Genomic DNA, 24,597 nt, shown 5'->3' with positions numbered 1-24,597 from the left:
AACTATTTGATCATGTAACTAGATTGTTTACTAATGCTATTTGTTTTCGATTCGTGTCCAGGTGGACAGGAGTACGGCGAGGCGGCTGCTTACATTCAGGCTCAATTTGAAGCGAAAAACAAATCAACCTCAAAAGAAATCTACTGCCACATGACGTGTGCCACAGATACCAACAACATTCAGTTTGTATTCGATGCTGTCACCGATGTCATCATAGCAAACAACCTGCGCGGCTGTGGACTGTACTAAGGAGGATTCCCAAGCCGAATCCCGATGATGATTATGACGATGTTGATGATGATAACGATGATGATGATGATGTGGAGCAGAATGGGGGCGTTAGCAGGGAACACCGTAACGGTATTAAAGAGCAGCGCGGGAGCACAACAACCCACCAGCATTGATCAAAAAACCAAACAATTTAAGAGCAGATGATAGAACCAACCAACCGCAACCACACACAAAAAACACACAGGACACTGGACACAGGACACTGAACACTGAACAAGCAAAGCCCAAAGAACCTTTATTTGTTTAACAAAAAAACGGCAAACGGACGGATGGACGGACGGACGGACGGAACGGAACGGTTATCCCGGATGGATGAGATATATGTGGGAAATAAGCGACAAGTACATTACATAATATCGATGATAATATTGATGCAGATAAATAATGCTAATGATGATCAGGGCGACAATGATAATGAGGCAGCGGGCAGCTGACAGCTGACACTAAAACACGCGAGAGAAGTCACATTTGCGAACAACAACAACATCAACAACAAAAACAAAAAGGCAGTTTGATTGAAAGGCATTTCCTATATACATACATATACAAACACATACATATGCATTATGCAAAGCCACATGTACGACATGACACTAACACACTCACACTCACACGACATACACAAGCGCCAGCATTGCATATAGTTGTTGTTTGGTCTGAATAATTTTTATAGAATTTCATAATTTATGTGTAGTTTAGTTTCCTCATGTATTTATTAAACAAAAACCAAACGAGCGTATATCTACATATACCGCATATATATATACATACACTTCTATACATATATATATATATATAAATATTATATATTAAATGTTTCCTGTTGCAATCTCTCTTTGAAATTATTCATGCCATCAACACTCTGCATTTGTCATGCTTGTTTAGACTTAAGTTCGAAAGTTTCAACAAAATCCAGCGGCAAAGGAAATAATAACATTAATTTGATTGCGTGTCAGCGTGTGGGCTAAAGTAAATATTATATAACAAACCAAAAAACCAAAACAAGTGAGGAAAAGAAAACACAAAATATGGAAGGCAAATCTTTAACGTTTAAGTCTAATTTAAAGATAAATGAAACGGATATAAAACTCTATCTATTGTATTTACAAGAACAAAAACGAAGCAAAACTAAACTAAAAATCTGAAAAAAGGACAAGTAAAGTAATGCATACGTGGCCACTTAACTAACTTATGTAAAGAGCAGCAGTCATCGATGATTGATTGATTGATACATTTCAGTGTAAATTGTAATTTGTTGAATTTACGTGTATAGAGGAAGTTTAGCTGGCAACACACACACAAAAAAACACACACGCACACACTGGACACAAACTAACTATAATTTAATTCACTTAATAAGCTGATTTGTTGTAATTTACAATGATTTGTGGCATTTATACGAGGAGCAAGGCAAATCAGCGATGATCAAAACATAATTCAACTTTGACGGCGCACAAAAGCATGCTATATATTTTTGCCATATCTACGCACACACCCACACAAAAGAAATGAATCAAAATGAAAATGAAAATGAATGGAACGCAGAACTCAAATCTCCCACAATGAAACTAAGGATTGTATGTAATAATATAATAATTTATAAATTCTACTTTTAATGATAAACATCTTCATACATGTACCTACATATGTGTATGTGACTGTATCTAGCGAATGGCATTTAACCCCGAGTATGTTGAATTGTTTGATTAGACTTATTATTATAATTATTATGTATATGCTTTGTATGTATGTATTTTGTGCATTTTGATTTTACACAACGATTTAGCTGCAATGAATTTATATTGTTATTTTTATAGTATTTCTTTTGTATCTGCCCAGTCTTCTCCTCCTCCTCCTACTTCTCCTCCTTAACTGGAAGTCCCCTCACTTGTGCTCTTGCTCTAGTTGGACGGAAAGCCATTTATGTTTTATAGTTTTTAAGCCTAATTTATGTAAACGCACACAAAACACAAACAACTTAAACATCAACTAAGTAAGTTTATTAGCGAAATAAATATTATTTGACATTCAACAAAAAGAAAGGACAATTTGCAAGAAGCTTAACGAAATCGTTTTGGTTTTTCAATGGAAGCCCCAGCAAATCCAGTGAAACTTTTCAAAAGTTGTGTTGGCCACAAAATCCGTACAATTCCTAGATTTTAAAAACACTGATCAGCGAACATTCACTTCTAAGCATTTACTTAGGTCAGCCAACACTTTCCCATTTCCATGACCCCCCACCCATCCCCTCTTCTATATCCTGGCCCAACCAAATACTGTAATATTTAATACGTATGTATTTTCCATTCAACTTGTAAAATTCAACCAAAAAGAAAAAAACAAAAACGCAAAAACCATTTTCAAATAAAACTATTTATTCAAAAACAAAAACCAACAGCCATTTTGTTATTTTCGTTATTGTTTCATGATTTTCTTACAGCCAGAAAAAGGTTTTGCATGAAATAGATTACATTGTTGCTGCTGGCTTCGAAATTTGGGTAAAAAAAACCAGCAGATGATCAGTATATAGTCACTTGACCAGTAATGCAGAAGATCAAGAACAAAGAGTTCAATAATTGTATGTAACTATAAATAAATACCAAATCGATATATTTATTGACAATTTAATTAAGCCACAAACAACAAAGTTATTCATTTACCTTCGTGACAAAGTAAACAAGGTCGGTCTATATATACAGATATATAAATTTAAATAAATATATTTAGTAAAGGGAGATCAACAAATTGCTACATACATACATACATATGTACTATATTTTTCTCGTAAATAATTATTAATCGAATACTCATACGGTAGCGACTTTAATTTTCCTCCTCAACGTCGCTCAACTTTTTGAATCAACCGAGATCGCAAAACTAAATAAATAAAAGAAAACAGCATTCATGTAATAGCAACATTCGTTCATATAGTACAGCATAGTGTTAACCGCAGTATATCGACTAAACTTTTTGCATATTTTCAATACTAAACGGAATAGAGTGGATCGGAAATGGAATCAAACATAATTCATATTTTTCTAAAGCTCATACACCTCTTTGCTCCACACACCCACATAAATCATTAAAACGCAAGCCGCACCACTACTAAAATTACTTTAATAGCAGTTAAAACATTTAAAAGTGAAATCCATAAAGAGCTAACAAAGGTAATGTTAATTAATTCGAATCAAATGTCGCAGGACATTCAGACACACGATTTTTTGTATGTGGCGAAAAACAAATATTTGGGATTTAAGAGGAGCTGGAGGAAAGACAGGACGGTGGCACGTGGAACAAAGATTATAGGTTAGACGAAGTTTAGACACTGTATCTAATCTTATTTGTAGCCTAATTCAAAATGCTTTGGTTGTCCCATGTAGCAGATCAGATTTGTTTAACTTGTATATGGCAAACTATTTATATACTTATAATAACGTATGTGGAAATATAATTCTCCTCAATTCTTGAGCTCCTTTTCTCTCTCTATTGACCCACGTGGATAATGTGTAGCTAATGGCCCATGGAAAAGTTTTAAATTGAGATTGAAGCGAGCCACAGAATTTAACTAAGCTCGAAAATGATGAATGAATTTGAATCGTTGAATTAAAAATTTAAAATAATATATAAAACATAAAGTAATGATATAAAAACTGAAATAACAAAACCAAAATGTTTGTATGTAAAAGAAACTCAAAACGTTAGAGATCATCTACAATTTAAATAAATATAAATAAAACCAAAACATGTCTCATGTTTTTATTCCCAAAGGCATACCAATCCTCGTTTTAATCGAAATATGATTGATACCTTACGGAGGGTACTATAATTTCAATTTATTTTTTGAACTGTTTTTTCCAAATGTTCAAAACTTTTATTTTTTCATTAGATTAAACGGATTAAAATATCTAAATCATATAGCTGACATAAAAAGAATCGGTAAAATTATGGAAACATAAATAAAAAATCTTTATTACTTCGATATTGATGATTTTGTCTAAAAAATACAGCAGACATTATATCAATCTGCTGTATTTTTTATGAAGACACTTTTTGGAGTTGACTCATCCAAGATGAGGGACATGCGTGTTTTAACCTACGAACAGGTAAAACCTACCCACTTCAAAAATGTTTTCTTTTCTGGGTACAGTAGCGCACTTCTGTCATATAACTTATTAAATGACAGGTAGGCAAGTATCTTGGAAGACAGCGACAGATCAAAGATTGGCAACTGTACCATTCTCGCACTTACGATTGTCCTCTATGCTACCGGAACTCAAAAGAGTATTGTTACCATAGATATTTCAGTACAGTCGGGCACTTTTAGATAAAGTACCGATTTCAAATTTTTATTAGAACCGGAGGTAAAACAATTTTTTTTAAACCTTGTCTCATGTTTTATTTTGGAATTTTGATGATACTCTTTTTCACAAATTATATGGGGTAACCCCAATTTGGCCTAAAACCGTATTCGGTTTTAGGAATTCCCCTTGTATAAATCTGTAAGACTAATCTATTGCAATGCCTACTCTAAAAGTTTCTTTTTCGACTTCGGCGTGGAAATGGTTCGCAAGGAAACACGCCGTGGCGTCTTGTTGGTGGGCGTGGATGGCGTTGGTTCCGCAGCCTTGATTGGGGTTCCCTCCTGCGTGTCCTCGTAGACCAGGCGAATGTCCTCCGTTCGCTCACAAGTGACCTCGCTTGCGGCGATAACCGCAGCCTGTTTCGTTTCCGTCTTCTTGACCTCCGGCAGAGGCTCTTGTGAATCCTTTTTTGTTGTTGGCAGGGGTGTAATGCCCTCCTCGAGGGGCCAGGCATCCATGGCCTCTTCCATTGGCACCACAGGCGAGTTGACGGGCATTTCGACGAGTACGCGGGGAGTTCGCCTAACGGCAATCGGAGTGGCTTGTTTGGCGGGTTGGCTTTTCGGCGTTAGATTGAAGGAGCTGGAGCTTCCAGGAGTCCTGGGCTGGCGACGCACTTGGATAGGCGTGGCGGGTCGAGACTTCTTCTCCGGCGACTCAAACTTCTCATCCGAACTAATGATTTCCTTGCCGATGCCGGGAATCAACACAATTGCAGGCTGTGATGTCTCTGTTGGAGGCACTGCCTCAGTACTGATCTTTCGCTTTACAGGGGATGCCATGACGTCTGACTTCTCTACTTTAGGAGTTTCTGAAGATGTAACTTCAGCATCACTTTTAGCCTTGGATGACTTGTTTTCTTCACTCTCTTCTGGCTTACGCGGCGCTCTACGTATAGCAATCGGCATTGGCGTGGTCGTAACCTTAGGAGTTTCTGAAGATGTAACTTCAGCATCACTTTTAGCCTTGGATGACTTGCTTTCTTCACTCTCTTCTGGCTTACGCGGGGCTCTGCGAATAGCAATCGGCATTGGCGTGGTCGTAACTTTACGGGGCGAACGTCGGAAGGCAATTGGTGTGGGCTTGACCTCCTCCTTTGGCTTCGATTTGGGACTGTTGGAGTTGGACGAACTGGCACTGTGCATGGAGGAATCGTTCTCGGCATCCAAATCGGTCTCGCCCTCCTCTTTAATTCCATTTCCTGCAGCCTTCGCATTTGTATTAGGTTTGGTCTTCTCCTGCAGAGGTTTCCTTGTAGCTACAATCTCATCCGAAGATGCTTTGCGAAGCTTGTTCTTTTTTTTCTTGGGCAGCGGCACGTTCTCCGAATATTTTAGGGCAGCGCTCAGCACTGCATCCATTTCCTCGTAGCGTTCGCCCAGTTCATTTGGTTCGAAGGTCAGCAAGGAGCAAAAGCCATCGGTACTAGACACGATCAGAACAGTTCCGTCACTGGACCAAGTTAGATCGGTAAGCCTGGAGTAGTGAATGTTCGATACAATGGCAAACGGTACAGACTGCTGAGTATCGTAAAAGAAAACCGAGTTCTTTGTAGCCACAGCATAGATCATTCGGTACGGCAGCTTGATAATTGGCGGGTTCTTCTCCGCATTGTACGGTCTCAGACGGTACAGAACCGGAGAGCAGCGAACGGCCACCGCATATTCGTTGGGAAAAGGCAGTACGAAGGCGGGTTTGGACAGATCATAGCGACTGAACCCGTAGGTGGTGTTTATGGGCTTCACCACACCGTCGTAGTCGGTGATTCCCGCGGGCGTAAGGAGCAGCTTGCCATCGGGAGTGAAGCACAAACGTCGAAAGAAGGTCGGTAAGGTGCCATCATGGTAGAGCCGTATACTCTTGCCGTCCATCTCGTGACCTTCCTTGACCGGGAAACCGCATTTGCTAACCCGGTGGAGCACTCGCTTGGTATTCGCATCAAATATGCGCATTTGCCTAAAAGAAAATTAAATTAATTTAGTTATTGGAAAAACTTTGGATAGGTTATAGCTCAAGAAAATTATTTGGTTAATTCTGTTCTGCCTACCTGTCGGTGCTCATGGTCGCGATGTACTGATTGCAGGGATCCCAGGCCACGCCCTGTACATAACCCTTATGGTCGTCGAGAATGACCAGCGACTTGCCCTTGTGGACGTCCCACAACATTGCGGTGTTGTCAACGGATCCGGTGACTAGAAACATTGAGTTGGGTGCCCAGCTGAGGTCGTAGATATCCTCGCGATGTCCGCGCAGTACTTTCAGGGTCATCCAGACCTCCTTGTCTTGCTCGCTGCATCCGTCAGCGTCCACAATATTAATCACTTCGTGGTCGGCCTTCTGTTTCCAGATGAACACGACACTTTCATCATCGCCGGAGGCCAGGAGTTCGCCATTTGGTGACCATCTGACTGTGTTGACGGCGCGTTGATGGCGGGAGAGATCGGCAGCCAGGTCCAAATTCACGCCCTCGGCATCATCCCCACGGTTCACGTACCAAATGAGGACATGGGCATCGGTGCCACCGGAGGCCAGTCGACACATCGCCGGCGAACGTAGTCCCTGCCCATTTTGCTGAATGTCCACACTCAGAACGGGATCGCGGTTGTGCCACGAGATTTCTGGTATCTTGCACTTCATGCTGTTTACTTAATTGGCCTTTATTGAGTGCGAAAAATGTTTTTATGCGGCAGATTTCGCGCCCAAAAGTGTGACCAATGGTCAACAGAATACCAAAAGTGATATCGATTTAAATTATCGATATGCAGAGCCACAGGATGTGATAAGCCAGGGCTGCACTCACACTTTGAAAATGGTAAACAAAAGTTTGTTTTTCTGGTTTTTCCGGGTTTTAATTGATTTTGCTTTGCTTTTTACAGTCCGTAACGCTTCATACCGACGTGGGTGACCTCAAAATAGAGCTGTTCTGCGATGCCTGCCCAAAAGCCTGCGAGAATTTCCTGGCCTTGTGCGCCAGCGATTATTACAGTGGCTGCGTCTTCATCCGGAACATAAAAGGGTTTATTGTCCAAACTGGGGATCCTACCAACACAGGAAAGAATGGACAGTCCATTTGGGGACAGAAATTTGACGATGAGTTCAAGGAAACCATTAAGGTGAGTTGGTCGAGGGCAGAATAGCGCAAAAATAATATTCATTTTAGCCATGCCGGCTGACTGTAATACCCTGTATAATTAAAGGCTTTGGGTATATTGAATTTCACGTAACGCGGAGCTAATTTGGTTATACTTTTCATTAGTAAAAATGTTTTGAATACAACATTTTTTTTGGTATATCCTTTACTGAATTACATATTAGGATTAAAACAAAAAATTTTCCTGACCTCTCAAATTTTCCTTTCTTATTCCTTTAGCATACGGATCGTGGAATGGTCTCGATGGCAAATAATGGTCCCAATGCCAATGCCAGCCAGTTCTTCATCACATACGCCGCCCAACCAAATTTGGACTTAAAGTACACGCTCTTTGGACGTGTCATTGATGGCTTTGATGCCCTAGATGAGCTGGAAAAACTGCCCGTCAACCCCAAGAACTACCGTCCCCATGTGGACAAGAAGATCAACGGCGTGACCATACATGCCAATCCCTTGGCGACGTGATAGAGTACACAAACTTCCAATCATATGCTTAAACTGAAATATATTTATAGCACTTAAGCTTACACGATTTCTTCGATTACAAACTAATTGATTGAGAAGCATCAAATATTGTGCAAAAGTACCTAATGACTAAATCTTAAAATCAGCCAAGTCACAATTGTTTATAAAAAATTGCATTGTTTATGTGTATAACTCTCGACGACTTTTGCACTTAATTTGGAACTTACACTAGACGGATGTATCAGATGTGTTTAAAACGATCAACTAGGAAAGGTTAAAACAAATGCTAACAAGAATCTCGACTACTTGGACTAAGTGGATTATGTGGAGGCGCCGTTTGTGAGTTTTTTGGCGGGCTTCGGATGGTCCTTCATATGCTGCTCAAACATGCTGCGAATGTCGGCCAAAGCCTGCGATATGTTCTGCGCGAAGCGATGCACATCCTGCATTGGAAATAGGATTAGTTATAGATTTGTTTATGTAGAAATATATAGTTAGACCCTACCGTTTGCTGGCACGTGGTCTTCGCTGAGATATGGAAGAATATTAGATTCTCTCCGGCAATGATGTACGAAACACCATAGCCATCATCGGCCACGGGACCAAAGCCGCCGCCGGCGCTGATGCAATTGGGATGCTTCTTCAGGTCCATCTTCGGCGTTTGGCCATGGGGAGTCTGACTAGTGGACAGGCGCCAGGGCTCGCTGAGCACCTCGTTGAGGAAGGGAGAGTCAACCTCCAGGTACTTGGATACAACGTACAGGCAGAACAAGTGCCTGTCGATTCCACGTCCGCACATGGCATCCTGGTAGCCCAGTTGATGCCGTTCGCAGGCCTCCTGAAGCAGCTTCACCCGCTCATCGTTCTGTTTAGTAAAATATTAAAGATTAGATAAAGATCCTGTTACGATGTACACTAAAATCTCACAGTTGTACTGGGATTCTGCATGGCCTTGACCCAGGCAGACGACTCAATGGTGCAGGGACGCACTGTCTCAGTTCTTCCTTCGCGGAAAAGACGGGTCATCGAAGCCTCGTAGGTCAGCGAGAAGCGGCCGGCATCACGATAATAGGCCAACTGCAGGGCCATTTGGATGTAGGCATCGGGCGAGATTCGACACTTCTTCATGAAGCCCTTGCCGTACTCCTGGTGCACCAGAATGCGCAGATTGACCTCGTTGATCAGCTTGGTCACATCGATGGTGGCCTCCTCGATCTGCGGCAGACATGGCTTGAGATCCCACGCAAGGCGAGTGGGTGTAGGTGGCTGGAACTCAGGTGTGCCCTTGGTGTTACCAGTTTCATCATATCTAAAGGTTTCCAAGAAATAGGTTAGCATTTTCATTCACAAAGCGCAATATTAGTTTTACAAGCAACGATAACCAAAGATTTTTGTTAATTTTGTGTAATAGTTGTTAGTCACGAAAGCCAAATAAAATAAATGTTTGTTTTTTTTTTTGGTTGATTAGCTTTGGATATACAGTAAATAAAAGTGAAGGGAGAAAAAAAGAATAAATTATAATATGTTTGGGTCTAACCATTAAGATCACCATTTATATATTTTAATCTAAGCAATTTTTCAGGTAGAGAATGCGCTTTTCTGATTTTGGACTTTGTTAAATTTTTGCTAGCTCCTTGCAACTAATATTTACTGTATCGCAAGATCGTTTAAGCTTTTAACGCTTAGAGACTCTCGTGCTCGAGCCAAAATGACTTGAATTGCTTTGTTTAGTGCTTGTGTGTGCTTTGGAACTAAGTGTTTACCCATAAATATCATCACCAAATATATACTCCCATAGATGTCCCAAAACCGGTGCATCGGCCCTATAAAGAAGGTGTAAATGGTGTAAATCAATTGTTAGGCCACAACCGGAGTTAATAAAAATAATAATAATAAAATTGGTACAATGGGTGATAACTGAATGCAGCCAACCGAAACCGACAAATTGCAGGCGGGCAAAGGAATTGGAAGTCATTACCCATCCGATACAAGATCATCGACGATCAGGTTCTCCCACATGTGTGAGGCGATGGCGGCGTCAGACCTTTTAATTTGTGATTTTACAAATTGATTCAGATAGTTAAGAATATGGCAAATCGGGAAACATTTTTGGAGGCTGAAAGGAATAGTTGGGGGAAGCGATTGGCGATCACTTACCAGGTGTGCTCGGCGTTGAAGCCAACGCGTCCGTTGGTGCCCACACAGACGGTGAAGCACTTGTCGAACCAGCGGTTGTAGCCATTGCCGTGGAGCAGCTTCTTGCCAAAGTTGTCCAGCAGCTCCGGTTTGGCCAGATCGAACTCGAAGGGCTCATCGTCCAGGGAGAGTACAAAGGCTGCAGACTCGATGGTTCGCAGGGAGACATGATTAACGCCCCATGAGAAGAACGTGTTGCGCGCCTCCGCCCATTTGGATCGGTTCCAGGCGGTCAGGGCAGCCAAGTGCTCCTCCCCTTCCACGGGTGTAGCCTTTCCCTTCAGGATTTCCTCAATTTGCCTGCATAATAAATTATACTTAATACAATTACTGGAAGGTTCGTGGCCAAATAACACTTACACTTGCAGCTCGCAAGGACGCAGGATGCGGCCCTTGTAATAGATGGGCATCTTGTAGTAGCAGCCTTTGTGGAGAACCACAATGTGGTTCGAGTCCCTGTAGTGGATAATACGATCGGTTTCCAGGCCGGGCACACGTGCGGTGTTGAAGGTACGCTCGTATTGCCACGAGCACAGAGGAATCATGCCCTGGACCATGATCTGGAATGCAATTATAAATTTCATTAGTAAAACATTAAAATATTAAAAACAGATAACATAATATCAATTGATATTCTGTGATTTAATTATCAATATATATCAGTTTTTTTAAAGAGTGAATGAGAGGTTAATGAGGTATTTTTAGATGCCTAGCAGATAATTTTAGAACTGGCAATAAAATTTGATTCAGAACAAAACAAAACGGGTTTTACGAATTGCTCATAAATGTCTAAATTATGGCGTTAGAAACTTCATGACCTTAGCTTATCCGCGTAACACTCGTAAAATTTCTAGTAAATATTAGTTAAAGTTTATGGCTACTTAAAGCAAACAGTCTAACATAGGATTCTAAATTAAGAGTTTGACATGAATGATAATATTAAACTTACGGGCTGCAGTTCCTGGTGCTCGATCAATCGACGGAAGTTCAACAACAGAGAGATCACATTGGCCGCTCGTGCAGCCTGTTTGTCGGTGAGGTTCATGAAGATGGCATCCGTGCCATAGAAGTTGCTGTTCACGCACAGTGGACTGCGACCACGCAGATAGACGTACTCCTCCCACCAATCCGACACGTAGTTGGTGGACCACCAGCTCTTGAGGATGAGGTACCATTGCAGCTTTTTGCCGATGGTCTGCTCGAACTCCTTGGCCAGTCGCTCCATTCGCGTGTAGTTATCATCATCCAGCAGGGGACGAACGCTTCTCAGGTACCGTGTCATCGTGTCCTTAACAGAGGGCAGTGGCAAGCGAGGCAGAGATCCCTGGAAGCTGTACAGACCAGGCTTGTTCCAGCTGGAGAGCACTCGCACCACAGCCACCCACAACATGGTGGGCAGTGAGACACGACTCCCGGGAGCTCTGGACTCGTACATCCAGCCCTTGTACATGAGCAGCAACTTGAGGGTGTACCTCATGGTGAAGCAGATGGAGAGCCACACCACCAATGCAGACAAAAAGCAGGCAGCAATCTGCCAGTTAATTGTGTTGGAACTCATGTGAACCAGTATCCGATTGGTCAGATCGAATGGAGCCTGATACCCTGCAAAATGTAGCCCCATTGCGATGGCCGTGATCAGCCAAAGACTCTGAATGTGGGCCGGATAAACGCCATTGCGCACACCATTCTGTAAGAAGCAAAGCAATTCAGTTAGTTTTCTTTTTATTTGGATTACAATCTGTGATTTGGACTTACCCTAGCGCGTGCCAAACGCTTTTTCCACGAGCGAACTCCTGAGTTCCACACCAAATTGAGCACCTCGTGGTCATAGTTGATGTCGAAGCCCTCGTGGGTGATGGCAAATGAGAATGCCACGGCGGCATGGGCTTCAGCCATACCTGCAGGCTACTAGTTATATCCGACGTACAAGAAAAATACTGAAAAACAAGATTAACGTTATTAAATTATAACCGTTTTGTTAGATATAAAATGTAAATTATTGAGAAAAAAGGTTTCAAACGTAAAAGTTAAACAGTTTAATTTACAACCTCATAAAAGGGAAATCAAAAAACATCAATTAAAATCCACTCGAATCTTAATCTAAATTAAAATATTTTTTAATCCTCAACTAAGGTGAATGCCCACAAAAACAAAGTGTAAAACCCGATAAGTTGCTGCTTTGTGGACTAAAAGAATCGTAATAACGTCTCACTGATAAGATGCAATGGAAATTGCCAGACAAGCCAAAGCATGTGATTCATAAAAAATATCTTAGTAAGTTAGACCCTCGAAATTGACCTAAAATGCGTTTTAGATTTTAGACACTTCACATTTGTGTATCTGTTTTATGAAGTGTTTTGTTTGGAGCAATGCCAGTCCGAAGTTCAACGAAATACCGCACGCTTCGGATTCGTTTCATATAAATTAATTAATACACACCGCACAGTACTCGATGTCATAACACTTTACATGCAATTGATTGACGTCACTGAGCGCGGTTTTGTTCAGCTGGGGTTATCATCAGCGGACTAACGATGGAGTCCGTCTGAGATTCTAGGTCTAGGCAGCAATCCATCGAGCAGCTGGCACTATATTCTAGAAGAACTCTCAGTGGCAAATGAAAATCAAAGTTCAGCGGAGCCTTTTTCATTTCTCGTGGAGAAAATAATTGTTTTGATAAATAAGTGGCGGGCTTCCCCGAGCAGCTGCAATTCTATACCTTCGCAGCTATTCAATTTGCAATAAAATTGCACAACTATTTGAAAGCTATAGTGACTTCGTTTGATTGGCTACTCAGCGTTTATACTCAGCTTTGGAACTCTGCATACTACTGCATATACATATGCATGCATGTTTATTTTTATACATCTATTTATAAAGCGAATAAAGTTCCTCAGATAGCAGGCCCAAAATGACACTCCGCGTTTTGAAAGTTTAGATAGACTCTAGACCAGATAAACCTTGAGTCGAAGTAAACACCTTGGTGAAGGTCAGTGCATCGGTTCGGATATCTATTGTCCATAAACATATTAGTAAACCAGAAAGACCACACTGGCTCCAACTCGAAATAGCCACAACAAGATACGAAAGATACGAATTCATTTTCGTTTGACCCAGTTTGAGGCGACGACTATGCGGCGTATGCTTAATAATTTGAACGCTGACCACTACCGGCATTTATTTGTTTGCGTATCAGCGAGGAAAACAACAACAACCCACTCTACCGAATAGTATGGGCAACAATAAAAGAAATAGAAATATGAGCAAATTGTTGTCTTTTTTTTTATAAAATCTTTTTCGCTGGGCACGAGGGTACAAAGTCCACGAATTATTTTTTTCCACAGTCTGCACGACCGTGTGATCTCTTCCTATACGCGATCTAAAGCGTTAATAATATTGCATACAATTTAAATTGTTGTGTGTGTGTTTCTAGATCGAGTGGGCCCGACCTTGTGCTTATATGAGTGTGTTTACTAGCGAGGGAGGCGGGTCCTATGCCGGGTTTTATGTAACCACTAAAAATTCCCCTCGCCAGCTGATAACATTTATGTGAGACTTTTCAACTATCAAAAACATGTGCCAGTATTTGGGTCACAGAAGCGGGACCGAGATAAACACAAGGAAAAAGATCCGAAAGGTGGCTACGTAAGCCGCAAAAATGCAACCTTTGCAGAACTTATTTATTTATTCGTTGTTTACGCTTTTCCGACCTTCAGCGGGGTAAAAAATAAATAGAGAACACAAACAAACCTTCTCGGCGAATTTAAATAATTCGGAATAGACTGTTTCCTGATTCACGTTGTTTTAATTGCACTTCGGTGTGTAGAATTGGTATTTATAAACTCTGGGGGAAACGACGATTGCAAAATCCTAGGCGAGATGCACACACGAGATATTTTACTGAACTTTTTCTTTGGATCCGCTCTTTATAAAGCGACTTGATCGGTTGGACGCCGAGCGTTGAATGAACCGACTGTGAGCACAACGGGTTTGCTTGGGTCTTTTAAAAGCACTCGGATCGGAGCGCAGAGATATTATTGTCGATGTGCTTTTCTGCCACATGGATGCGTCACAAGTCGAGGGGCTGGTGGCTCCGAGAGTGGAAAAGGGGAGTAGGTGCCTTGTCGAGTGTGTTGACCGGCGATATTCGGCGAATATACTTGCCATCTCCGCCCACCCTTTTCAGATCGATAGGGCCTTATCTCACTGCCATGGTGAAATGGATATCTCATGGGGTCCAATAAAACATTTAATATATAATGGTTGCACTCATCATCTGAAGGGGTATACTCAGTTAGTCTTGTCTTCAGCTCTTGAAAATGTGTTTTCAACTTGGCTAGACAAATTTCTGAGAAACTAGGTGCAATATCAGGTGAGCTTAAAAAAGATCTATGCGATCATAGTCAACTCCTTTTTATTAGTTTTTATCCTGTATCCTTCAAAAGGTTTAATAAATCTTAAGCGTATGCATAATGCTGGGTAACATACAAAATCAATATAGCAATGTCAAATACAAGTTTGTTTGTATTTATAGGCTAGATAAAACGAATTTCAAGTCTAAAGTGCATGATAAATTTAAAGACATTAGGTTTTTTATCTTTAAAAAAAAACCACCCACAAAGTGATTATCTAACGGCACGTTTTTGTGATATCATAACCCAGTATCGTAAAGATAAAGTCATGAATGAGCTTTAAATTCGGCACTGGGACTTTGACCTTACCGCAGATAGAAATGTATCTACATTCGTAAACAACTTCAAATCTGAAGATTCGCTCTCCACACCTGTTCTTATCGCTGTTACACGGAAAGTCAGCTTGTTTACTTGATAAACTAGCTGAAAAACAAGTCTTACTTGATTTGACTCTACAATCGAAAACTGACCAATGAAACAGACCCAGATAAGCGACAACAAACTTAACCGATAAACCCTATCGCCCACTATTAATAGTTGAAAGTCCACTAATAACAGTGGCGGGGGGCCTGTGTGAAATTTAGTAGTACGCAATTTCGCGGAATCGATAAGTTTGCCGGAGCACGCGGTTCAGATAAGAGGAATATAAAGGGTATCAGAATGCAATCAGTGACGCTTTGAAAGCGTCTACTTGGCATACAAATCACCCTCTTATCGGTTATCTGGGATCTTAGTACATCTACCCAAAAGAAAGTCTAAGCAAATCGTATAATTTAATCTGAAATTTTAAGTGAGATGTGTTGCTTCTAGTTGTGGTGGTATCTGTATCTTGAGTTTGGACTTTGAACCGCAGCAAACTTGAAATGTGCGACGGCTACCGCCGACTGAAAGAAAAATAACAACCAAGGCAGCGACGCATGTCTAACGAGAGCGAGACGATCGAGGTGGGTCTCTTGAGGGGCGGTACAAAGGCGCTGGGAACCAGTTGTGCCCTGGGATCCGACCCCCTCGCAAATCATTCACAGCTGCCAGCGAAGCAAGCGAAACGAATATGAATAAAAACAAGTAGGGTATCTTGCAGCTACTCGACTTTGAGGTACCCGGTACTTTAAAAGTTCTCCGAACTACAATTTTACATAATTGAAAACTATTCTGGAGTATCTACTTAAACCCGTAACCTGTTTCGTGTTAAGGATGGTCTAGACTAGCGTCAATTTTTTACAAGCGTTATCTTTCAAATACTTAACTTCAAGTAACCCTGAATTTTCAGTGTGTGGATTAAAAGTTCCCCGTTAACTGTTGTCATTCGATTCTATTTATAAATTGATATTTACATTGTTAAAGACAACTATTATTAAGTACCTACTTCACCGCGTAACCTACTTTGAGTTAGGCATGGTCGTTAGTGGTGTGAAATCCCTATAACATTTACTTATTGTGTTTTATAAGTAATATTTCTCAAAAAATTAACATTTATTGCCTTTTTTAATACGATTGTAAAACACTATACACCCCCTTGTTCAGCCTAATGGGTATGAACGGTGGGTATGAAAAGTAAACCCTCAATGGAGGAGGTCAATAGCTAATGGTTTTGCTACTTTCCATAGTAGTTAACTCATGGATTCTGGGTTTATTATATTGACTTTTTGTTAAGTTGGCTAAGCTTTTCTTTCATTTTCCTTTCGCTGAGAGAGAGAGAGTGAAAAATAAAGAGGCAAAGACGAAGAGACAGAGTGCTGCACCTGCTTTGCTTTTGTGTGGGTGTCTGTTTTGTGTTTGTTTTACAGATGTTTACCAGCAAAGCTCTCTCTCTCTCAATTTTTTTTCTCCTCCCACTCAAGACGAAGAAGAGGGGGCTAGCAAAAGAGAGCGAGACAGATTTCCCCGTTAAGCCTCTCCGTAAACTTGTTTCGGACTTTGAACCGCTTCGATTAAAGCGTGTTTTGAAAAACACAAAACAACAACTACGTATGGCAAGTAAAAAAATTAAAACAAACAAGCAGCAACCAGGCAGCTAGAGACTCGTCAAGAGTTTTGTAATAAATACATTACTATTTGTTTTAGTGTCCATTTCGGGCAACAAGTTTTCATAAGATTTGTGACCTAATTATTGCTGAACAGGTTAGAGTTTTTCTTATTCAGCTTTTGGGGCGGGGGCGTTAAATGGGCGGGGCGGTGAGAGTTTCTGGTTTGTGGGGCAACGCAATTTTTACAGATTAATTTCCCTAAACTTACTTCTTTTTTGAAAATGCAATACTTTAAACGCAGTATCCTCTTTTAAATTAAATTGCAAAACAGACGAAACAAAAAAGAGCGCACAGGAAAAATAACAATAATAACACAAAATGAAGGACGACGGCGGACGACGAAAAAAGCAAAGACGCGCGCGCAATGTTGTAAGCGAAGTGATGGCGAAAGAGAGACTAAAACTGCGCCTGAGAAGCAAAAGCGAAACGGAAGCAGCGGCCAAAGAAGAGCAACCACAATTCCCACCATATGATCGGGCCAGAAACAACAACCACAGCGTTCCAGTGGTGGTGCCTAAACAACTTTCAAAAGGGTTAAACTTTTACACAGGTAAATTATTTTGTAAAAAGCTATTTTAAGCGTTGCTAAATAATTTTACAACTAGACTCTGCCGTGCTAGTGCAAAGGAATTTTGGTTCGGTTAATACTATGTTATCATTAGGAACATTTAATAATTTAAATGAAAATTTTAAAGTTGTTTAACAAAATTAAAAATAATATTTTTTTTAAATAACTAAATAAAGTTTTAAAGGTTAAAAATATAATTTTTAATTAAAAAAATATAAAAAATTTCAATAAAAAGATCGCAGCACAAAGCTTTTCAAAAAACTTGAGCATTAAAAGACAAGATATCCTGTTCAAAAGATGAGATATATATTTATCAATATAAAATGCATTTTCAAATGGAACTCGTATTTCTTAACTAAGGCCCTAATTAAACTGTCTCTTAGTCTAGGTACAAAGTCCACTATTCGGTTGCAGGAGCAGCCAGCTCCTCCTGCTGGTCCTTGTCCTTGTTTGACAATCCGCGTATGCTGACATCATAGACGACCTCTTCGATCTTCTTGACATCGTACTTTAAGGCATCAAAACGCTTCCTCAAACCATCGTTCTTCAGATTCAGTAAACGAAAGCCAGTGTTTAAATCTCCAATAAAATGCGAGATGTTAAGGGGACGCTCATAATCGCCCATTGTTACAGAATTGGTGGCAAACCGGGATAGTTCTGAAGCCAACTGAAGGATTCCCAGTAAATAGTCCTCCACATCGAGATGAAAACCATCTGCCTGAGAAGTTTTTACTGTAGATAAAGGAAAGAATAATATATTTTCAGGATTAATGAGGGATTAATTAAACTTACATCCCAGCATTTCAGCCACAGTTTCGCGGGTGACCAAAAATCCCGCCTCCAGGTAAATAACCAAAGCAATGAGAAAGATCAAACGCTGAGTGATATAGGTCCAATGGTCGGAGTATCTGCAGAAGGCGTATTATTAGACACCTACAATGGAGAGTAATGGTTTTTTACCATCTGACTCACCTGTAATATTGACCAGCTGGCACCAGGCTGGCCAATTTCTGGTACTTTTCGGCGCAGGCATCGATTTGTTTTCGGGCCAAACCACAGGCACCGCTAACTATTAATCAAGAATAAAGTATAAATCACCAACTAACTAATCAAAGTCTTATTTATATACTAACTCTGACTCAAATCGCTGTGTATAACTTGCAATTTAATTTGCGCTTCCTTGGCCAAATGTTCGATTTCACGCACCACAATGCGGATGTTCTGAAATAGGGAGTTTTAGCAAGGGGTTCTCTTAAGCAATCCCAGTGGACCTACCTCCCTGAGCTCCTGCTCATTGTCAATGTACTTTTGGTAGTTTGAAAAGATGTCCAAATTCACAAAGTTCGACATTATTGCTTACAATTTCTCTTGCTTTGTTGCTTGTTTACGCCGGTCTTCGAGATGGGAGTTAAGCCAAGCAATAGTCCGTCAACTATCATCGATAGTCACGCTTGTTATCGCTTGCTAAAGTCAGTGTTGGCTAACGCCCGTTTGCCATCCGTAGTCTTATTAATTTTGTTTAGTCAATCAGTTCCAATTAGAATCGAAACAGGCTCGTGACAAAATGTCGTATGTGAGTGCTTTGTGGGGCATAAGCGTGTGGAATTAAAGTATTAATTTTTAACTAACCGTAGGGACAAGGCTATAATCCGTATGGTCAGCCCGGAGGCTATGCCGCGCCGCCCGGAGCATTTCCGCCGCAAAATGCCCAAGTTTCTCCCCAGGCACAACAATGGTTCGCCATGGTGGACCGCGATCGATCTGGAAAGATCAACGCCTCCGAGCTGCAGGCTGCACTTGTGAATGGGCGTGGCGATCACTTCTCGGACAACGCATGCAAACTGATGATAAGTAAGGAGTTCCCAAAATTCCCATAGTTTCCCTACCCAGAACCTGTGACGTCAGTTGACTTCCGAGGTGTATACATATACAGTAGACCTTCCATAAACGGAAATTCCCTTACTGATGTTCTTTAAAAGTTGTACTAGTTTTTTTTATAGAGCACACACATGTAGTTCTATAATTAAAAGTATGACAAACGTTTTGCAATTAGTGAGTTGAGTTACGGAAGTTCCATCGTAAAGCAACAGTTTTAAGGCACCTGCATATTTATTTAGCTCACCTGGAGCGCTAGACACTATCTTATTTGTTTACCTTAGGATTTATGTTGTATTTTATCGCCTTTTTTAATTTACTTCACCAGGCATGTTCGACAACGATGCCAGCGGCACAATTGATGTTTATGAGTTCGAGAAGCTCTACAACTATATTAATCAATGGCTGGTAATTTTTTGAACCTTCTTCAAGTTATGTGCATCGACTAATTGAGACCTTACTGTTACAGCAAGTCTTCAAGACCTACGACCAGGACTCATCTGGACACATTGAAGAACAGGAGTTAACCCAGGGTACGTAAGACAGTGCTTTTAAATAAAAAGAGTTTGTATATAAAACTGGAATCTGTCTAGGAAAACACATTTTAAATATTTACTATAAAATCATTTAAGAGTAAAAAAAATGTCAATCAAACAGAAAAGCAAACATTAAAAAAAATATTAAATTAGTTTTTCATTCTGTTTTTAGATCAAACTAATTTCCTTACATAAGATGCAAACGTGCTTAAATTAATGTTCCATTTTTAAAGAAAAAATTAAAACCTACCACAACAAATCGTATGATTCACAATGGATTTTCAGAAAAACGGGCCGTGCCGAAATTAATATTTTATTGTTAGACCATTGTGTGAGTCAGATTTCAAATGTTTATAATTCTTGATATCTCCTATCAGCTGGTATCCAACATTTTTATAACTATGAAAACAAAAAAAATCATTCACCTAAAATAAATTTTCTTAGATAAAGAAATTGGTTTGATTTTAACAAACCCATTAGAGTAAAAAAAAATATAATATTGTTTTAAAACCAACTTTAAAAGTACCTATACGATGAATACAGTAGGATAACCGCACTGAATATAAAGTTAAATAATTCTATGTCCTTTCAGCCTTTACCCAGATGGGCTTTCGATTCACTCCCGAGTTCATCAATTTCCTGGTGAAGAAGAGCGATCCGCAGACCCATAAGGAGGTGTCGGTGGACCAGTTCATCGTGCTCTGCGTGCAGGTGCAGCGCTTTACGGAAGCCTTCAGGCAGCGGGACACCCAGCAGAATGGAACCATCACCATCGGATTCGAGGATTTCCTCACCGTGGCCATTGGCTGCTCGTACTGAAAGAACTTATCCGGGCAACCACTCCAAGAGAATCAATATCGACACTCTTGCACACTCACTACATGCATCAGATTCCGAGCTTCGTGCATTTTCTTTAAACTTCAACGGTGTTTGTTAGCTTTTTAATATGTAATACATTACTCACTCTACAGTCACATTGCAATCTCCTGGTACCAGAATCAAATTTCAAAAGTATTTGTTATCGCAGTCCGACTCAATCATAGTACAAAGTCTCTTGCGCCTAATAATAAACTATAAACATGTATTTTTAAAAGTTATAATATGGTGTTTTATTTAAAATGTAAACATTGTATATATGAAAGGTTCATTATAAAGTCATGTCTTATATGTTAGCAGTCACACTGCCCCACAGTTCGTAATCGTGTCTTCGTTGATCGGTGATCACGTTGATAAGCAGTTAGGAATTACAATCTTATTTAGTATACAATCATAAAATCTTGGGCGATTCAATGTGACGGCACAAAAGCTTAATGGTAAAATACAAACATTAATATCAGATAAAACATTTAGGCATAATAAGTGTTTGGTTTTTGGTTTGGGAATCGTATGATGTTCCAATTTCTTTTTGGTCATAGGTATATAATTTTTAAGATACAAAAACTCAGTCTTAAGGTCCATAAATATATGAAACGAATGTCTTCGGGGGAAGGAATAGTTTTTTTTTCCAAATTGGGTAATGTTGAGCGCAATTATAGCATCAAAAATAATCTCCTTTAATCTTAATCAGTCATAGAGTATCAGTGTAAATGGCATCGATTGAAGCGATCGAGTATAATCGTTTTTTTTTTTTGTCTAGAGAGCTTGTTTAAGCCAAGTTAAGAGATCGTTGGATGGCAGAGGTTTTTGGGCAAGATGCTGGAAACATTTCGGAAATTCGCACGAAGCGAGCTCTATAGAATACTTTTTTTCTGGACAGCAGCGTAATGCGTTTAATCTCTTAATTTATAGAGGCCTTATAAAAAATATTTGAGTGTTGTCATTGTTAATAATTTGCACAAAAATTCGTAACTATAAAATTGATAATTGATTGATTGATTTTTGTTTTATACAATTTTAAAGTTAAAAACTAATGTTTTCATCATGAGAAAAAGGCCTTAATACTACTTTGATTATTTGCTTGATTAGATTGGTTTACATTTGCTTAGATAACATAAATTATTACAAGTAAACATTAAATATTTGGGATGACACATGAATGACAAGAAATAATAATCGCAAATGAACAAATCAAGACACCAGTCGAAAAAAATGTTTAAATTAAATGGAAGCATCACTCGGTCCCCATGGAGTTAAGTTATTTGGTATCAAGCTGCGAGCACTCTGCCTTCACATTGAAATCGATGATCAGTTTGCCCTGCGAGTCGTCCGACAAGGAACCGCTCAATCCATTCTCGCCCTTTATCGAGTACTTGGATCGCCTCTTGCTGGGCAGCTGGGGCAGATCGGTGTGGTGCTTCCTCACGTGGACGCCGAGATTTCCGCGTTGCTTCGATTTGTAGGGGCAATAGGGACACTGATGCGAGGGCTCCTTGCCGCCGCACTCGACATTCTCGTGGCGCCGCAGTGTGGACTTCCAGCGGTACTTCTTGCCGCAGTGACGACACTCGTACACCGGCTCTCCGTCCAAACCGATTCCATTGGGACTGGTGGTGCTCCCGTTGCTGCTGCTGCCACCATACTCGCTGAGGGTAAACTCCAAATTGCGGAAGGCCTGCGAGTGTGCGTCCAAAATCGAGTTGGCGGATCCTCCATGGGTATTAGCATTGAACATGCCCATGCCCGAGTTATTGCCAAACTTGCCACCACTTTGCTCCATCAGGTGAATGTCATCAAAGGCATGGTAGCGCCCCTCATCCTCGTCCTCCGTCGAGTAGCCCGGTTCGTTCTCGCACTCCGAATGGCGGAGGTCACGCTCTTGCTGTTTCCGCAAGAGGTTCTCCAGTATTTTGGTGGGAGTAATCTCGCTTGTGCCGACTGCGGCTTCGTGCTCCTCCTTGATGCGACGATGCGGAGTCTGTTGGCGCAGGATCTCCTGGGCGCGCAACTGCTGCTGGAAGCTATGTAATCCATTTCTCATCAGGGCCTCGGCAATCGCAGCTGCCTGCGGCTTGGGGGCCAAAGCAGCCGCACTATTGGCCACCAGGACCGAAGTGGGTATGGCCGTGACACCGCCCAAATGCGGTTCCGCTGTCTTCAGAGTGAATTTGGGCCTGGGATGAAATGAGACGGCGGCGCCAGCGGCAGCACCCACCACATTAGCTGTTGTGGTGTTCTGTACCCGCATCATTTCATCAGCATTCAAGTTTTTTGAGGCCGTCTCGGAGGCTGATCCATAAGCGGCCATGGCCGGAATGGCCGATGGATCCAGGATCTCACCGGAGGTGGGCGAAACCTGACGATGTGGCTGCTCCTGCTTGGGCACCTTGGCCGACTTGGTCTTGTAGAACTCGAAGAGCATGTCGGACACCTCGGTGACCGAGAGTCGCTTGCGTCGCGATCCTGGCAACTGGAGCTTCTGCTCATCCCGGTGCTTTCCATTGAGAATGCTCCTCTGGAAACTGCGCTGAATCTCAGCGGTGCTGGCCAAATCCGGTGCTGTGTTCTCCTTCCTGCTCAAATCTGCAATCGGAAACATAGTTTGATTAGTTTTTTCTTTCTTTCTTTACTTTTCGAATAACTCCGTTAAAAGTTCCTTCGTTTTGAGCTTTGTCGAACGTTTTTTTGATGGGGCTGTGACAAATGAAAAAGCAAGTTAAAACTCTCGGGTTGCTGGGATTAGGCAAAAAAATGGTGTTAGATGAAAATCATGCAATTAATAATCAAGATAAGCAAATAACTACAACGAATTAAAATAAATTAATTTAAATTAAATAACACAAAACACAGAAACTTTGTTTTTATTTTTGTCTTCTTTTTTAATTCAATAAACAAAAGTACACTTATAACTTTTATTAATTTGGTAAAACACATTTTTGGCGTAAACAAATAAAACTAAAAAGCTGCAGCAAATGAAAACACTGTTTTTATTTTTTGTTGGTGATGGATGATGATGTTGTGGCTGATGTGTTGGTGGTTTTATGTGGTGAGTGAGTTTTTGAACCGAAACCATTTTAAATGTAACTCGTTACCTGAGACACCTAGAAAAACAGAGAAGAATAGGTTAGCGATATGATGAAATAAATTTGTTTTCGCTCGTATAACACTACACTGAAGTAATCCAATGTTTGGGTGTACCTAAAAATAAATTAATATGATTTAATTAGTTGTATGTATGTTTTTTAAACAATTTTTTAAATGCTTTTAGACTGGGTTTGGTATTTGTGTTTTATTCTTAAATTTGTTTTCGCACCTAGTGTTTATTAAATAAGGTTAAAAATGTTTAGAATCACTTTTAATCATCAATAAGTTTAATATGCAAAATATAAATAAAATTATTTTCTTGAACACAAATACACAGCACAGTTTAAAAAGCACATTTAAGTGCAGGTTGCGGCTTTGCTTTGGTGGTTGTCCTGGGCGGAGCTTTATAATTATTTAATTTTAAGTTTACAAATATGTATTTAAATATTCCACTTTTAAACTTGATAAGCTTTTCCGCCTCAAAATTTGCATTCCGCCCACGAACAACACACCGAAAAGCGTCCACACGGCAACACAATCGAAACTGCACTGTCTGTCTGGTTTCTAGCTTACGGATTTTCAATCCAAGTCCTCAATCCAAAAACGCAGCTGCGTCTCGAAAATTCTCCTTTGAATGCGACTGTGTGTGTGGGTATCTGTGTGAGCGTGTGTATCTGTTGCACAGCAAGTGTAGTTTGCCTGCTTTTTTCGGTTTGGTTTCGCTTCGGATCCTTGATTTATTTTCGGGATTTTCT

General features: G+C 40.5%; 7 protein-coding genes across 11 annotated transcripts in view; 3 read left to right on the top strand and 4 right to left on the bottom strand.

The window, feature by feature from the left end:
* The window catches only part of LOC108096671 (G protein alpha o subunit), a 30,187-nt gene extending 26,154 nt beyond the window's left edge, over positions 1-4,033 (top strand). For all 3 annotated transcript variants that reach the window (XM_017198448.2, XM_017198449.2, XM_017198450.2), the window contains exon 8: positions 62-4,033. In XM_017198448.2, the coding sequence (XP_017053937.1) occupies positions 62-249 (188 nt within the window). In that variant the 3' untranslated portion in view covers positions 250-4,033. The remainder of the gene's footprint in view (positions 1-61) is intronic.
* A 628-nt stretch (positions 4,034-4,661) lies between these two features.
* On the bottom strand, positions 4,662-7,357 carry LOC108096930 (chromatin assembly factor 1 subunit B). The gene is made up of 2 exons (XM_017198883.2): positions 6,700-7,357; positions 4,662-6,608 (listed from the first exon to the last, which is right to left on the bottom strand). Exons 1-2 carry the CDS (start codon positions 7,287-7,289, stop codon positions 4,814-4,816), a joined length of 2,385 nt encoding a protein of 794 aa, XP_017054372.2. The 5' UTR covers positions 7,290-7,357; the 3' UTR covers positions 4,662-4,813.
* A 55-nt stretch (positions 7,358-7,412) lies between these two features.
* Positions 7,413-8,330, top strand: LOC108096518 (peptidyl-prolyl cis-trans isomerase-like 3). Its single transcript, XM_017198148.1, has 3 exons — positions 7,413-7,464; positions 7,529-7,765; positions 8,023-8,330. The coding sequence occupies exons 1-3, from the start codon at positions 7,462-7,464 to the stop codon at positions 8,266-8,268; spliced, it is 486 nt and encodes a 161-aa protein (XP_017053637.1). The 5' UTR covers positions 7,413-7,461; the 3' UTR covers positions 8,269-8,330.
* LOC108096514 (carnitine O-palmitoyltransferase 1, liver isoform) lies at positions 8,292-17,291 on the bottom strand. Of its 3 annotated transcripts, none has more exons than XM_017198141.2 (9): positions 17,112-17,291; positions 12,220-12,401; positions 11,414-12,151; positions 10,825-11,024; positions 10,426-10,764; positions 10,247-10,312; positions 9,196-9,577; positions 8,774-9,133; positions 8,292-8,711 (listed from the first exon to the last, which is right to left on the bottom strand). In XM_017198141.2, the coding sequence occupies exons 2-9, from the start codon at positions 12,358-12,360 to the stop codon at positions 8,589-8,591; spliced, it is 2,349 nt and encodes a 782-aa protein (XP_017053630.1). In that variant the 5' UTR covers positions 12,361-12,401; positions 17,112-17,291; the 3' UTR covers positions 8,292-8,588. The 3 variants fall into 3 exon arrangements, with proteins under 3 accessions (XP_017053630.1, XP_017053632.1, XP_017053631.1); XM_017198143.1 differs by lacking the exon at positions 10,247-10,312 and adding an exon at positions 10,032-10,091 and having other exon boundaries at positions 17,112-17,290; XM_017198142.2 differs by lacking the exon at positions 17,112-17,291 and adding an exon at positions 14,215-14,441.
* A 464-nt stretch (positions 17,292-17,755) lies between these two features.
* LOC108096516 (translin) lies at positions 17,756-18,889 on the bottom strand. Its single transcript, XM_017198145.1, has 5 exons — positions 18,747-18,889; positions 18,605-18,692; positions 18,444-18,540; positions 18,264-18,379; positions 17,756-18,203 (listed from the first exon to the last, which is right to left on the bottom strand). The coding sequence occupies exons 1-5, from the start codon at positions 18,819-18,821 to the stop codon at positions 17,872-17,874; spliced, it is 708 nt and encodes a 235-aa protein (XP_017053634.1). The 5' UTR covers positions 18,822-18,889; the 3' UTR covers positions 17,756-17,871.
* Positions 18,890-18,930: 41 nt separating this feature from the next.
* On the top strand, positions 18,931-20,979 carry LOC108096517 (peflin). The gene is made up of 5 exons (XM_017198147.1): positions 18,931-19,044; positions 19,106-19,322; positions 19,675-19,754; positions 19,816-19,879; positions 20,475-20,979. Exons 1-5 carry the CDS (start codon positions 19,036-19,038, stop codon positions 20,699-20,701), a joined length of 597 nt encoding a protein of 198 aa, XP_017053636.1. The 5' UTR covers positions 18,931-19,035; the 3' UTR covers positions 20,702-20,979.
* LOC108096512 (longitudinals lacking protein, isoforms F/I/K/T) overlaps positions 20,967-24,597 on the bottom strand; it is a 63,457-nt gene continuing 59,826 nt past the window's right edge. The window contains exon 6 of the mRNA XM_017198126.2: positions 20,967-23,341. Coding sequence (XP_017053615.1) covers positions 22,017-23,341 — 1,325 coding nt within the window. The 3' untranslated portion in view covers positions 20,967-22,016. The remainder of the gene's footprint in view (positions 23,342-24,597) is intronic.

Source organism: Drosophila ficusphila, unplaced genomic scaffold, assembly GCF_018152265.1.
Source record: "Drosophila ficusphila isolate 14025-0441.05 unplaced genomic scaffold, ASM1815226v1 contig_414, whole genome shotgun sequence".
NCBI classification, from domain to species: domain Eukaryota; kingdom Metazoa; phylum Arthropoda; class Insecta; order Diptera; family Drosophilidae; genus Drosophila; species Drosophila ficusphila.
Note: the sequence above shows the minus strand (reverse complement) of the source record. Positions and strands in the feature narration are given on the sequence as shown.

Bases quoted from the DNA above. Each gene is read 5' to 3' on its own strand.
- LOC108096930 (XM_017198883.2), bottom strand. From the start codon at position 7,289: ATGAAGTGCAAGATACCAGAAATCTCGTGGCACAACCGCGATCCCGTT. The intron at 6,609-6,699 runs GTAGGCAGAACA...ATTTTCTTTTAG, and splicing joins GCGACCATGAGCACCGACAG to GCAAATGCGCATATTTGATG.
- LOC108096516 (XM_017198145.1), bottom strand. From the start codon at position 18,821: ATGTCGAACTTTGTGAATTTGGACATCTTTTCAAACTACCAAAAGTAC. The intron at 18,693-18,746 runs GTAGGTCCACTG...TCCCTATTTCAG, and splicing joins ATGAGCAGGAGCTCAGGGAG to AACATCCGCATTGTGGTGCG. The intron at 18,541-18,604 runs GTTAGTATATAA...CTTGATTAATAG, and splicing joins ACACAGCGATTTGAGTCAGA to TTAGCGGTGCCTGTGGTTTG.
- LOC108096518 (XM_017198148.1), top strand. The intron at 7,766-8,022 runs GTGAGTTGGTCG...TTATTCCTTTAG, and splicing joins AGTTCAAGGAAACCATTAAG to CATACGGATCGTGGAATGGT.
- LOC108096517 (XM_017198147.1), top strand. The intron at 19,755-19,815 runs GTAATTTTTTGA...TTACTGTTACAG, and splicing joins ACTATATTAATCAATGGCTG to CAAGTCTTCAAGACCTACGA. The intron at 19,880-20,474 runs GTACGTAAGACA...ATGTCCTTTCAG, and splicing joins AGAACAGGAGTTAACCCAGG to CCTTTACCCAGATGGGCTTT.
- LOC108096514 (XM_017198141.2), bottom strand. From the start codon at position 12,360: ATGGCTGAAGCCCATGCCGCCGTGGCATTCTCATTTGCCATCACCCAC. The intron at 10,313-10,425 runs GTAAGTGATCGC...ACAAATTAAAAG, and splicing joins TTCAACGCCGAGCACACCTG to GTCTGACGCCGCCATCGCCT. The intron at 8,712-8,773 runs GTAGGGTCTAAC...TTTCCAATGCAG, and splicing joins AGACCACGTGCCAGCAAACG to GATGTGCATCGCTTCGCGCA.